Here is a 15,362-nt window from a genome sequence, read left to right as displayed (position 1 = left end):
GTGAAGAAAGTACATCAAGACACATCACAATCAAGCCACTCAAAACCAGGGGTAAAGCGAAAATCTTAAATATCAGAAAAAAATGACATGTGTATATATATATATATATATATATATATATATATACACATACACACACACACAAAGGAACATAACAAGGACAGCAGATTTCTCAATAGAAACAATGCAAGTGAGAAGACTATGGAGTAACATCCGAAAGAAAGAAGAGAAAAGAACCCAGCAACCGAGAATTCTCTATGGAGCAAAAATATCTTCCAAAAATGGAGGCTCAAAAAAAGTTTTCAGATATACAAACCTGAAACAATGCATCACCAACAGACCAGTACTACAAAAAAAAGATAAAGTCCTTCAGACAGAAGGAAAATGGTACCAGAGAGAAATATAGATGTACACAAGGAATGAAGAGTACCAGAAATGTTACTACATGGGTACAAGTATAAGGGTTTTATTCTTATTATTTATATCTTTTTAAAAGATAGTTGAGGGGCGCCTGGGTGGCTCAGTCGTTGAGCGTCTGCCTTCGGCTCAGGTCATGATCTCAGGGTCCTGGGATCGAGCCCCACATCGGGCTCCCTGCTCCGCAGGAAGCCTGCTTCTCCCTCTCCCACTCCCCTGCTTGTGTTCCCTCTCTCGCTGTGTCTCTCTCTGTCAAATAAATAAATAAAATCTTAAAAAAAAAAAAAAATAAATAAATAAATAAAAAATAAATAAATAAAAGATAGTTGACAAAAAATAAATAAATAACAAAAGACAGTTGACTGTTTAAACAAAACAACACCAACATATGTTAAGACTTACAACATATATAAAAGGAAAATGTATAACAAAAATACTATAAGGCCAGGAAGGAGAATGAAAGTGATATTACTATAATGTTCTTACATTATACATGAAGTACCTATCACTTGAAGGTAAACTGTGATAGGTGAAAAGTGTGTACTATAAACCTTAAAGCAACCTATAAAACAATACAAATAGAAATTAAAGCTAATAAACCAAAAAATGGGATCATAAAAACACTCAATTATTCCAAAAGAAAGCAGCAAAACGGGAAAAAGAAGCCACCCATGAGAACAAGTCCTCAATACTGAGAGGCAGAAAGAAATGAAACAGAGAATAAAATTAAAGGTCAAGGGAAAAAATTACATATAAAATTTAGGATTTTAAATCACCTTTTTCATATAATAAGTAAAAAGGAGAATATATATTTTCAGCTAATTGAATAGGAAACTAATAAAACGTCTAATTCAATCTTGGGGCTGATGACTGACAGAGGCCTTGCTTAAATAAAATAAAAAGAATTTCACACCTTGATGGCATCAATAATTAAAAAGTCCTTTTTTCCAGTATGATTAGTGAAAGGTTAGAAATATTTCACTTGATATTAAATTATTTTCAAAAAAAAGCCCACAAAACCATTTTACTCAGGAGGCTCTGGAAAAGAAAATTATCTTTTGTCTATATTATCAAAAAGCAAATACGTAACACCTGAAAAGAAATGCAAAACTTTTTTTTTTTTTTTAAGATTTTATTCATTTATTTGACAGAGAGAGACACAGTGAGAGAGGGAACACAAGCAGTGGGAGTGGGACAGGGAGAAGCAGGCTTCCTGCTGAGCAGAAAGCCCGATGTGGGGCTCGATCCCAGGACCCTGGGATGATGACCCGAGTCAAAGGCAGACGCTTAACGACTGAACCACCCAAGCACCCCAAAACTTCATCTTTTAAATCATTTCCTTGTATAACCCGAACTCCAGAAACTTGCTTAAAACTATCTGAATATCACAAAGCTGCACACCATTGTTCCTATTTTACAGAGGTTGTTTTCAGCCTTAAGATCAAGGGGAGGACCAGCAGCTGAATAAAGTAGTCTCTCCTATGTGTACAGTGTAGGGCACAATGTGGCCTACTCTGGGCCATCCATTCACCAAATATTCCAGATATTATTCCAGATGCTGCTCACAAGATACTCTGAGAGGTCCGATGAGAGCCCCTTCTCCACCCTACCTCTCGTATGGGGATGTTGAGGGTACTAAATGGATAAGCAGATAACCCCTAACTGTTAACAGGGGTTAAATATGAAAAATAATGAAAACCAAAAACAGCAGCAGATGTAGGATGCAAGGCCTCCCAAGAGACAGATGGCTCAAGGCAAACTAAAAGGGGCCAGCAATTACCATAATCAATGGAATACACCCCTTCCTATCTTTATTCAAAGTTCTATTAACCAAGATGATGAGTCATCAGCTCCATGGAAAAGTAAGCCCACTGTTCTTTGCTCCTCACCCATCTATGCCTCACCCAGAGAATCTGAATTTAAATCACAAAACTTCATTGCATATATAACCATATCTACTTTATCAGATCCAGCTTAGCTATACACTCCCATAAGCCCTGCTCTTCCCCATCTGCAATTATCATCTTCTTAAAATTGCTTGCTTGCTATGTGCTCCACAAGAACATAAGCTGACTAACTGCTCTCCTTGTTCATTGTCACCAGTGAGCAAGCCCCACATGGCGCCTGGCACATACCCTGTATGCCTTAAGTACTTGAGTAATAAATGATTGAAAGGAATCATGCCTAGCAGAGCAGGCTCAAAATGATCTACAGGCAATGAAACACAAAACGGATACTGAACCCTCAAATCACTGAAGGGTAAAAAGTAAACATGCACAAGTTTTTCCTGTGAATTAAGGGAAGGAGGAACAAGAATGGATGAAAGACTGTATGTATATAGAGAGAACAGAATGCTCTAATATGCGAAGTTCAAAGAGGAAAGACCCTGGAATTAAGGCATGCCCCTAGCAGGTGAATGAATACATCCGATGAACTGTGCATCACTTGAATGCACATCCTCAACCTCAGGCAATACTCAGTGCCTAACCTGGGATCCCTATAATAATAAATTGTATGTCCCTGGGAGGTACAGCCCAAACTCAAGTAATATTCAGTCTTTGACCTGAGATCTCAAAACAGAATAATCATAAAACTACACAGCAGTTACATACAGAGAGTCTCAGAAAACCTGATTTGGGGGTGGGGGGGAGGGTCTGGTAGTCAACAGTATTCTGTTACTATCATAAGCAGATAAGAATGAAAGCTCTAAGCCCAAGAATTTCAAAAAAATACACATTATTAAATTTAATTAATTTTATTTTAATGCATAAATCCCTAATAAAAGGTATCATAAAAGTATGTAGAATAAAAAATGAGAAAAATACTCTAAAAGGTACACTTGAAGCAAATCACATGATTACTCATATTCTCCCATATGACATAACAAATCACTTATATTTAGTTTGGTATACATCCTCTGGCCAAAGATAATAGATTCTGTTTTGTTTTGTTTTTAAATCATGGCGAGTCAATAGCTTCCGCCCAAGATAAAATAACACTCCTGTCTTTAGTATCACATGGCACATGGGCTGACTATTGCACATTGGAATCCCCCCAATAAATAGTGAGAAGGAAAAACTGGTTTAGCCTGGTTCTTGTTACCAATGACCTCACTGATAGTGAACAGTTTGTCTTTACAGAGATAAGAAACTGTACTCATGTTTAAAGAAATGACTTAAACCCAGGGACAACTAATAATGAGAGTGGGGAAGGTACAGGCTTCAGGGAAGCAGACAGACACATAGGGTCATAGGAGGTGTTTGGCTATACTGCTGAGAAATGGGAAGACCCAAGCAGGTAAATTCCTACCCCATTCTACATAAGGCTCCAAGGTGCAATCCCATTGTATAGCTCTTCTGAACAAGTCCAGGGTGCCAGGCCAAAACACGTGCTGAATGCATACTCACAACAGCCAGGAACTAGAAACCCCAAAAATGCCTATCAACTGGTGAACAGACAGACAAAACGCAGCATTATCCATACACTGGAAAACCATTCAGCAATAAAAAGGAACAAATACCATACTTAGTAGTGCAGATGAACCTCAAAAGCATTACACAAAGTAAAAGTAAACAGACGCCAGAGACTATACACTGTATGATTCCATTTATATGAAATGTTCAAAAAAGACAAATTTATAGAGGCAGAAAATAGATAAGTGGTTGTCTAGGGCTCTGGGCTGGAATAGGGATTAACTGTAAATGCGTATAAGGGACCCTGCTAGGGTATGAAAGTATCCTAATAATGACCTGTGGTGATAGTTGTACCACTAGGCAAATTTACTAAAATCATTGAAATCTAAGCTTGAATTGGGTGAATTTCATATACTAAAATGTACCTCAAGAAAGCTGTCAAAAAAACCCAAACAAATCCACTGAACAAACTTCTATCTCTTCAGCAAGCAGCAAGCCTCATGATACATGTAACAGTGCACTGCTCTGCACCTTGCCTCACTTCCCCTCCTCATCATCACCTCCCCGGGCTGGCATCTCCCAAATCAAGTATCAGTCCAGAGGTCATGCACTAAGGCACTGTTTTCAATATTGTTGTTGCTGTTGTTGTTCTGGACAAAAAGTAGCAAATACCTCAGTAAACTGTAGTTTTAAAATCAAAGGTAAGTTTAAAATCAAAGATAAAACTAGTTAACTTCTAATCTGGTGGACTGATCACATGAGTCATGAGGGTTAATTCCCATGAAAATGACTGTAAGGTAAACAGAAGAATAAAGAGACAAAGGGGAAAAGATGACAGCAAAATCATTTCTATCAGGTTTTGACAGCTAAAAATGGAAGGAGAGGTAATTCACTTAGTAAAGAGGAAAACAGTACAACCTAAGTGCCTGCTTCAGGACACCAAGTGAGGCAATACACCCCCACAGAACCCTGAGAAGATCATATTTGGAAGCAACTCATATTACGAAGTATAAAGTATATGACTAATAAAATCCAGAGCACTGGTATTTAGTGACTGAATACCCCAGAACCTCTTTCTCAATCTCACAGTCGGGTGACTATTTCACATCACACCATACACATAAGAAACCAGAGGTCTAGTCTCTGAAGAAACTGAAGGACAAATGCTCCAGATGAGAGGACTTGAGACACAGTGCTGGGCACAGGCTTGAAAAGTTAAGATATTAGACTGCAGGAACTCCAGTCTCATTCCTCCACCCTGAGCCCCAGAAGTCCAATAAACAGATGGATAGGCCCTAGGCAGGAAAGGCCTCTGAGTGTTCTTCTTAGAGAAACTGAACCCAAAGAAAAGATCCACAGGTATCAAGAGGTGGGGTTCCCCATCCATGAGAACATACTGATCCCCACCTGCCCTCCCTACACTTAAGTACCACCAGTCAACAGCCACCTGCCCATACACACTGAGTCTCCAATTCACTTCTAGTGCCTTACTCTTAAATATGAGCAGAGTCACGAATCTCCAGGCACTTAAGGAAAATCTTTAGTATCAAAAAGAGACCAAAATAAACAGGAAAAATAAAATCTGGAAAAAACAGAAGAAAATCCACAAGCACAAGAAAACAACAAAACCAACATAACAAAAAAAACCTATACTCAATACCCTCAGATAGATGACATATATCCAAAGGAGATTACATGCAGTTAAAAACCAAAAAAAGGTATGAAAGAGGGCTGCTCGTATAAATTAAAAATATGATAAAGTTAAAAACCCAACAGAAATATTGAAATGTGTAAGTCAAAGACATCTCATAATAATAGAGCAAAAAGACGCCCCCTAAAAAAAAGTAGAGGAGAAGATAAGAAAATAAACTGAAGAGGTGACTAAGAGAACTTCCAGAAAGAGAAAACAGAGAAGTTGGAGGGGAGAACAAAAATATTTCCCAGGGAAAAAAAGGACATCTCCAGATAAAAAGAATTAAGTACTCAGAACAGTGAATGACAATGAAGGATACTCATAAAATCTAAGAACACCAGGAATAAATAGAAAATCCTAAAAGCTTCTCTAAAACAGATCATACTCAGGGGCGCCTGGGTGGCTCAGTCGGTTGGGTGTCTGCCTTCGGCTCAGGTCGTGGTCCCGGGGTCCTGGGATCGAGCCCCATGCTGGGCTTCCTGCTCAGCGGGGAGATGCTTCTCCCTCTCCTCCCTGCTCCCACTCTCTCTCCCTCTATCTCTGTGTCTCTCTCTAAAATAAAGAAATAAAATCTTTAAAAAAATAAAAATAAAAAAATAAAACAGATCACACTCAAACAAAAGAGCAATGTCTTAAAATTCCAAGGGAAAAATGGATGTTTAACCTAGAATATTTTCTACCAGATTATATAAAAATCCAATGCAAAAGAAAAATAAAGACATTTTCAGCCATCCAAGGACTTCAAACCTTTACATGCTATGCACCCTTTCTTATAAAGCTACTAGAGGATGTGCTTCAGAAAAATAAGGTAGCAAATCCAAAAAGAAGACTATCATATCCAGGAAAGAGAAATGATCCAAGGGAACAGTTATGCACCAGGTCTAAGGGGCAACCATACCTGGCCAGCTCTGAGGTACCTCCTGAGAGAAAAAAACAAGTAGAATCAATAGGTTATCTGAAACAAAAAATCATCTGATGTATTTAAGCGTTTGGAAAAACTGTTGATAAAGGATTAACTTTGCTGGGCATTTGATGTATCTTTTAGGGCATATGGGGGAGAAAGTAATCACAGGTATACAGAAAACTAAGCGAATGAAAAAGTATGTCAATGTAAGGGGGAAGGGATGTTTAAAAAAGGAAATATTATATTAGACTGCGCGGCTCAGAGATAAATGGTATTTACATAGTCACGATAATATAAACAATTATCAACCCAAAATTATGATATACGTACTCATGTAAGAGAGGAGGTGAGTTTAAGAGCTAATCTTCGACTACCACAGAAGTTCAAAAACCATAGTTCAACAACTGTAACTACTATTACAGTAAGTCAAGAAATGCATAAAACTGATAAATCAAGAAATAGCCACATGAGCACAGAATTTAAAAATACGGAAGTAAATTTCAGAGATGGCAACCAAAAACTGAAAATAGATGCCCTCTTGGAAACAGGAAAACTCCAAGGTCTGATAGGAGAACTTCGGTACCATTTGGCTGCAACCACATGCATTCATAACTTTGATAGGTTCTTAAAGCTCTATTTATCATAAAACGAAAATAAACTTTTAAAGTCATAATGTAAAAGTGTGTGGTTTTTTCCATTATTTAAATTTAATAGGATAATTTGTCAGCATCGGGCCCTAACTGAGATAGTTACAATGCCCCGGGGGCTCAAAGGCAAATTAAGCACCAAGCTGTGGGCAGCATGTGCTCTGGGCTCCCTCCTTCTCCAGGGTGGGAGAACACCTGCTAGGCTTGGACAATGGCCCCAATTCTCCAGCTTGCTGATGCAGCAGATCAACCCAAAGGCTCATAAAGAGCCCTGAGCCCAGAATCAATCCTGCCAGTTCAGTGCTCCTCAAAGTGTGGTCTGCTGACTAGGGTACACAAGGAGATAATTTCAGAAACCGAGAAAAACTGTAAAAATTTTTATAGCAATTTAACAATGTAACATTATGGCTTTTCATTCTAATAATAAAAAGACTTAGGCTGGTATTTTGTGTGTCTACTTTCTCCTTTCACTTTTCTAGTCATTTGTTTGTACTGTATTTTACAGGACAAAGAAGCCCTCTGAGGCTGAAAAAGTGCACTTGAAGTCTGAGCCAGTTCATGCCCTAGTGCATGTGCTGTGTCTGAATGCAAGTATGCTGGGCAGAGGACCTGGGGAGACAGAGACATTACTGGATTTAGAGTGCATATCACATGCTTGGCATTTTGTGCCCATCCCCCCATCCTTCCTGAGTTCCTTGAGGGTAAGCCAACTGCCTGCTTCGTTCACCACTGTATATATACCCAACATGCAGAGCAGTGCCCAGGGCCCAGCTTGGGCAAGAGCGCAATGAGAACTGGAAGTGGCATGAAACCAGCCCTTTATGGTTAATCATTTTGCATCTTGTCTCCCCAACTTAGTTCTAAGTTCCTCATAATGCCACACAGATGTCAGGGTTTCCAAAAGTCCTAAAACTTATCATTCTACCCTTTCTTTTTAAACTCTCATAGAAAAAACTGCCTCCAGGGGCGCCTGGGTGCCTCAGTCGTTAAGCGTCTGCCTTCGGCTCAGGTTATGGTCCCAGAGTCCTGGGATCGAGCCCCACATCGGGCTCCCCGCTTGGCGGGAAGCCTGCTTCTCCCTCTCCCTCTCCCACTCCCCCTGCTTGTGTTCCCTCTCTCGCTGTGTCTCTCTCTGTCAAATAAATAATGAAAAAACTGTGTCCCAACTCAGTGCCTCCCACATCACTTCTCTTCTGAATAATGCCAGTGGACTTTTATTACTGAATCAGCCTAACAGAATATCATATTCTGTCCGGTGAACAGTCGTACAGCACTATAAAACCTAAGAGCATATGGCTGCCACACTGGTCACTGGCAATATATCACCTGGCCTTCTCCCTTCTCCTCCTAGCCATCCCTCCATATATTTATCTTGATTCAACTCTGGTGTTATCATGTTATGAGAACAAAATAACTGCCAACCAAATCTTCCAAAAGCTAAATAAGCACTTGGAAATCTCTACCCCCGATCATAAATTGGTCCCAAATTAAATATTAAATATATTTTAATACTTTAACACAGTGGGCAATTCACACTAGTATTGTAAGAAACCAACTTGAATTCATGAAAAATCTGTTTGTAGTAACTATTCAAAGCAATTACCTGTAAGTAGTTAATCAGATGATCTGTGATCACTATCTATGAACGTTTTTAAAGCACTGATTTCACAAGGTAAGATGGTGACCTAAAATTGTTTCAACCCTTAAAATTATCAGAAATTCTAAGTAAGTACTGTTTGATTTTAAGAACTTACTGTGGAATAAGCCCTTGCCTCTAATACAGTCAACTGTCATGGGGTCTGCACTTGTGTACAAGGTCCATAATAGACCCATATATAAGATGGAGAGTGAGCCTTCCAGGTTATCACATATTAGGGCTGCCCTCCGGTCAACAGTTGTGCTTCAGGCCTGAAAGCGGTACACTTGTGCAGTTATTTAAATATCCTATTGCTCTCTACCAATTTTAAAAATGATGGAATATAAAAAAATGAAAGCACTGATACTAATGATAGGAAGCACAGGGATCATAAATTTAAAACAGCTCAATAGATAGAAAACATCTGATGCCTTAAGAGTAGGCAATCTCTTGGCTTAAGCAAGATGACCAAGTATTTACTAATAAAGCAAAGAAACACAATAAAAGACCATGGATGAAATTCATGTAAAAGCATCCATCTCCAGTTTATACTATTTTTAGTTCCCTGGGAATGAAACGCCTTAGATGATTATTCCTTGGCTTATTAGCACACTTGTTCAGGGATGCATTATTTCAAAAGTAGGATGTATTACTTCAAAGTCTTTGCCCTGCTAGTATCAGTCCACAAAATCTACAAACACACACACTGCACCAAAAGTGCCCCCAGATAATACTTTTGGATTATCTCAATATGTAGAAATATACATATATCCAAAACTGGTTAAAAAAAAAAAAGGCAAAACTACAAGTTTGCAGCTATGCAAATGAATATTTATTTATTAGAAAGTTTCAAGCAATAAGAAATTTTAAAACCACCATGAGTAGGATTTTATCTGGTGGTTGGATTTTGTTAGGCTTTTATTTTATGATTTTATTTAATTGAAGAGTTTGGGAAATTTAGGGCTGGTATCTTTTAGGAGAGCTACACACCAATACATGTTCAATGGGGTTGGCTTCCTTCCACCTTACCCAAGTCCAGAATTCTTCTAGCATGAAGGAGCCCTATGTCTCAGAACAAGTCTGTACATGCCATTCAGTGGCAAGTCAATCCTCCTCGTAATGAAAACATTTAGTTCCTCAAAATTCATTTTGCCCCACTGGATGTCTTTACCTCTAGTTAAGAAAAATAGATGCTACACTTAAGGGATAACATTTAGAGAAGCCCCTCAAAAAAGTTTAAGTGTTTGATCCAAAATATTAATGATTTTTAAAAGCCACACAATTTATACAGCACTTTATTGCTGAGCAATCGGAAGTAATTTTAGCACTTTCACAGATCCCAAGGCTCCTCCTAATCCAGTGGACAAACAGTGTACCCATTTAAAGGGCCACACCAAAGCCTGCAGAGAATGAATTTAGCAGGTTGACCTCAGCAAGGAAGAATGTCCAAGAATCCAGCCCAACATTCCTCTCTACCGCCACTGCTACTACCCTGCCCCAGCCTTCACCTCCTCTCTTCTGGACCATTGTCCTAGGCCAACCATCTTACCTGCTCCTTCCCCAAAGATCATCTAATCAGGTTTCTTACTCCCAGGGGTCTCCAAACCCAACAAAATCTTCAATGATCCCTCAATGCTCATCTCTCCTTAACTCACGAACAAATAATCTCTCCCCAGATGCCCACTACTCCCTAAACTTCCTGTCATTCCCAAAGAGGTCACCCTCAGCCCTTCTGTCACACACACCCCTCCCCCCCTTTCTTCAGTAATGAGGGGGACAGCCTTAGCACCATGCCCTAAACGGCAACAAACTCTCAGTGTTGCTTCTGCTTACGATCTTTAGGCCCAGAGTACTCTCCTTCTCAACTTTCAAGGTTTACAGCCTATCCTCCAAAGACAGGGTCAGACAGGGTCAGACAGGGTCAAGATAGATGCTCAGTCCTCAAAAAAGGCATCCATCCTTCCTGTGAGCAAGTCCTGATGCCAGACATTGCACCTGCTGGATTCTAAACTCCCTAACTTCCCCTCTCACTACCTACAGTACCTTTCCAGGTGTAGGATTTTCCTTCTCCTAGTCAAGACATTTGGAACACCAGTCACTGTATGCTTACAAAATACAAAATAACAGGGTAACCATAACCCCAAGGAAAAAACAAAAATGGTCAAATAAATATTAAAAATATTATATATAATATAAAAATAATAAAACCCAATATAACACAAAAACAAACATTTTTTCTGGTTTTGTTTTTTAAACAGTCACTGTCCCCCTTTGATGAAAATAATTAAAATTCACTAGATTTACTTAACATGCACAAGATCACCTTATAAACACTTTTTTATAAATGGTATTCTGAATGAAACCTTGTAAACTGAAATTCACAATATTTTTCTTAAGTTTTAATTTATGAGCATTCTTCCCAGTGATCCCTAAGAAACCTAATGCAAAAAATGTATTTCTCTGAATAGGACATATTCTGTGTTTCAACTCTTTCCTTTAAGATAGTTATACACTGTTCGCGGGGGCGCCTGGGTGGCTCAGTCGTTGGGCGTCTGCCTTCCGCTCAGGCCATGATCCCAGGGTCCTAGGATAGAGCTCGTATGGGGCTCCCTGCTCGGCAGGGAGCCTGCTTCTCCCTCTCCCACTCCCCCTGCTTGTGTTCCCTCTCTGTCTCTCTGTCAAATAAATAAATAAAATCCTTAAAAAAAATTTTTTTAAATATTTAAAGATAGTTATATACTGTTCAACTATACCCAGACTATTTACCAATTTTGTCAACGATAGAGAAAATTATAAACCACCCCCTAAAAAAGTCACTTTTAACAGCAAAACCCAGAAAACTCCCTCTTTTTACTCACTCGCCTCACATAAATACAGCCTTCTCAAAATAAGCAACCACAATCACTAAAAAATAAAAAGCTCATAGAAAAAACAGAAAATAGAAGATATAGCAATGAAACAAAGGAGGGCTACAGGTTGGTCAGCTTAAAGGTATTTTACCTGAATTTATGTTAAGAAAAAAGCTTCTTTATAAACAAGTTATTACAAATATTTTCCCAACTCAGATGCTATTCACACTAGTGGATGTTTAGTAATAAATAAATGCTAATATTAATAATCTAATCCCCAAACCACCACATGCAAACCATGCCAACAAATCCTAAATAAACTCCTCTGCATAATATAAATCATTCTAGAAATTAGACATTGAAAGGGAGACGCAAATGGAGATGTTAAATGCTTCTCCTATTTCTACCATCTACCAAGACTGAACTTCCCAGTATCAGTTCATATTGTGATGCAAGAAAACATCTATGAAAAATCAGGAAAACCTTAAGACCGAATATCTGATACTATGGAATTAACTTTTTAGGTGTCAGAATGGCACTGTGATTATCTGAAAAACAAAAACAATACATACTTAACTATTTATGGGTGAAATGGTATCTAGGCTTTAACCTTAAAATACTAACGGAGAAAGACTATAAATGAAACCAGATCAGTCATGTGCTGATTAACTGTTAAGTTGGGTGATCTCTCTCTCCTTGTGTATGCTTGAAATCTTACAGAATAAAATAGAACTGCTGGTGAGCAAAACCTCAGGCACTATTTTGTATGTGTGTATGCCACTTTTGCACAGATTTCTTAATTTGTTAGGTTTGCATAATTTGAGAATTTCTTCTCAACTGTACAGACTTTGTAGTCAGAGAGCTGTGTCACCGCCAGTATCCCAAATGCTTCCCAACTGCACCGCTCAGCAAATCTATTTCAAAAGCTTGGGGGAAGGAGGGGTGGAACCAAAGGAAATGAAGAGGGGGAAAAAATTTAACAGTGAACCTGCCCAAACTGTTACCATAAAGAACTCCCACCTCTTAAAGCCACTTAGTACACATTCAGGTTTCACTCTTTCTTTCTTCTTACGGTTTAAAAATGGACTGCTGGCTTCTAGTTCACTTCACTACCCTTCACATCCATCCATGCTGACCGAGGAAGATACAAACAATCCAACTACTGTGTAACCAGGTCAAAAACAAGCTTTGGCTAACTCACTTGGAAGAGTACACTCACCACTTAGATTTGGCCAGAAAAACTAGGTTAGAAAAAAACGACTGGGGCTTAAACAAACACTGGGGCTGGGGAGAGTGTCTTAGAGCCAGTTACCAGGCCACTCAGTGAGTTGCAACACAATCTTTTCCAAAATTTTCCAAAGGCTTCCAAATTCAGTTGAGCCCAGCAGGCTGAGTTAACAGGGCTTCCTTTCAAATTCAAAAATCTGGCCCCGGCCCCAACAGTTAACCAACAAAACACATGCTAATTCACTTGAGATCACCTAAGAATACTGACTCAAGTTCAGAGCACAGGCCGGTACACAGCCCGGTACCCAGCCCAGGCCAGGGGAAGTTGGAGCTGGGGAGAGGCGTTCAAGGGATAGATAAACCCTATTCATAAAGCATAAAAGAGACAATAGGATCCACACTTAATTTGGCCTAAGAAAATGTCTACAGTCAGCTTCCAACCCCCTCCCTCCATTTCTAATGAGACAATGACAATTCTTCATGGTGAACCACAAAGCCCTGCTCATATTTTTTTTCTAGCCCCTTGTATCCACTCTAACAGCCAGAAAACACCACCAGTGCAGATTACTTTTAGAAAAAGTTTAGCAATAAGAAATAAATCAGGACAGGGGAAATTTAACATTCTGTTTCGAATCTTCAAGGCCTGCGCCTCCATTACCTACAGCTCTTTCAGAAGCTCTAGAATGTGCTCTGAATAAAATGAACAGCACTGTTAGTCACATCAGGTGTCAGCCACTCAGAGTAGACGCACAGTCTCCAGATTTGTTAGTTTCATTTACCGTTGGGAGGCGGGTGTTAAAAAAAGAGACAGGCCTGGGGTGGGTGTGAAATCTGGGCATCCTCTTGACTCCTCGCTCTCCCTCATCTGTTTCAATTACACACCTGTCAAACAGGTTATTCCTGGAATTCAGATTTTATAATCCTCATGCTGTAATTCTTCCTGCTCCTGGTGCCCAAACACACACCCCTCCCTGTTTCCCCAAAATATGTATGTATCCATCAGCAGCATGTATGATAAAGTTAAGAAGCAGTCCCAGGTAACACCAAACTCCTCACCTTAAGCACTTTGCAAACATTAAAACGAGGCAACACGAGGACAATTTTCAAGAAGGCCAAGGCAGTGGTTTAGGATAATCATAGGCCAGGCCTGCCTATACTGAATTTTAATTAAGACACACAAACTCAGACGGCCGGAATTGGGGTAAACGAAGAATTAAGGTCGCCTTATGAAAAAATGTTTTCCCATTTACTGAAGAAAAGTGCATGCCTAAGAGTGTAGCTTATTTCCTTATCTCAAAGCCAGGAAATGAGGTCTTTTAAGGCCAGCCTGAATATAAACTCCTGTTTAAAAAGAGAGGGACTGCAAGGCGAAACCCCTTTCCCAAGTTTGGCCAAGTGGCGTGGCCTCCAGTCAGCAGCGTGTTTATCACTCTTCTCCTCGTCCCCCAACAAGAAGTTCCAACGTGCCACGGGAAACAAAGACGGCGCCTCACACCGACCTTATAGACTTGTCCATAGGTGCCATTTCCAACCACTTCCACCAGCTCAAAAATCCCAGCAGGATCCTAGAGGAGAGGAGGGGAGGGGTTAGAATTTAAAAGCAGCACAACAATGAATAAATAAAGCGGGGCAGTTGGGGATAAAGGGCGACTGCAAGCCGGGCGGGCTTCGTCCCGCGCGGTCCCCCAGCGCCCGAGGCCGCGCCCGGGGCGCGGGGGGCGCGGGGCGCGGCGGGGTGGGGGCGTCGGCGGAGGGTCGCGCCCCGCCGCCCCGCACATGCCGACGCAGGCAGACAAAGGGGCCGCCGCGCCCGAGGCTCTGCCCGCGGCGGCGCCCGAGCGCCCGGCGGGCCAGGGCGCGGCCCCGGCTCCCCGCTCCCGGCGCGCTCGCCGCGGGGCCCGTCGTGGCCACTCACCCGCAGGGAGGAGAGGTCGATGTCCACCAGACTTTTTGCAGGGGAGTCGTTCGCCATTTTCCCTTTTTGCCACCAAACAAAATAGTACCAATAATATATCTGTTTCTCTATTTATTTCCGTCACAGGCCAGGCCGCCGACGGCGCCTCCTCGCACGGGAGCTGGCGGCGGGACTCCGCCTCGCGCGGCCGGGAGCGGCGGCGGCGGCGGCGGCGGCGGCGGGCTGGTCGCGGTTCTCGGCCGGCCCGGGCCGCGCGCGGACGGCGGACGGAGCGTGCGCGGGGCGGCGGCGCTCACACCATGGCGCGGGGCGGCCGTCAGGCCCCCGGGCGTCGCCCGCCGCCTCAGGCCCCGGCGCCCGCGCCCCGCGCCGCGCGCCTGGAGGACGGGCCCGGAGCGTGGGGCCGCGGCGCCGCCGAGAGTTGAGCGAGTGAGCGCGAGGCAGCGAGACAAAGATAACCCGGGGGGCGGGGGCGGAGGCGGGGAGGGAGGCGGGGAGGGAGGGGGCGGGGGCGGCGGGGAGGGAGGAGGAGAAACGGGACACCGAAAATATATTCTGAGGAGAGAGAAAACAGCTCCCCCTCTCCTTCCCCGGCAGGAAAAACGAGCGGAAACGCACTCCCAGCCCGAGCCCCGCTGGGGAGGGCGCGGGGCGAGGCGCC

General features: G+C 41.7%; 1 protein-coding gene across 27 annotated transcripts in view; it reads right to left on the bottom strand.

The window, feature by feature from the left end:
* MAP4K4 (mitogen-activated protein kinase kinase kinase kinase 4) overlaps positions 1 to 14,932 on the bottom strand; it is a 190,891-nt gene extending 175,959 nt beyond the window's left edge. For 10 of the 27 annotated variants that reach the window (XM_035001821.1, XM_035001827.1, XM_035001820.1 and 7 more), the window contains exons 1-2: positions 14,702 to 14,931; positions 14,286 to 14,351 (exon numbers count right to left, since the gene is read on the bottom strand). In XM_035001821.1, the coding sequence (XP_034857712.1) occupies positions 14,286 to 14,351; positions 14,702 to 14,758 (123 nt within the window). In that variant the 5' untranslated portion in view covers positions 14,759 to 14,931. Of the gene's footprint in view, positions 1 to 14,285; positions 14,352 to 14,701 lie in introns of all 27 variants that reach the window. The other 17 variants (XM_035001836.1, XM_035001833.1, XM_035001839.1 and 14 more) reach the window with 4 other exon arrangements.
* Positions 14,933 to 15,362: the final 430 nt, after the last annotated feature.

The sequence above is a fragment of the Mirounga leonina genome, unplaced genomic scaffold (assembly GCF_011800145.1).
Source record: "Mirounga leonina isolate KUSES-001 unplaced genomic scaffold, KU_Mleo_1.0 Mir_125, whole genome shotgun sequence".
In the NCBI taxonomy this organism is placed as follows: domain Eukaryota; kingdom Metazoa; phylum Chordata; class Mammalia; order Carnivora; family Phocidae; genus Mirounga; species Mirounga leonina.
Note: the sequence above shows the minus strand (reverse complement) of the source record. Positions and strands in the feature narration are given on the sequence as shown.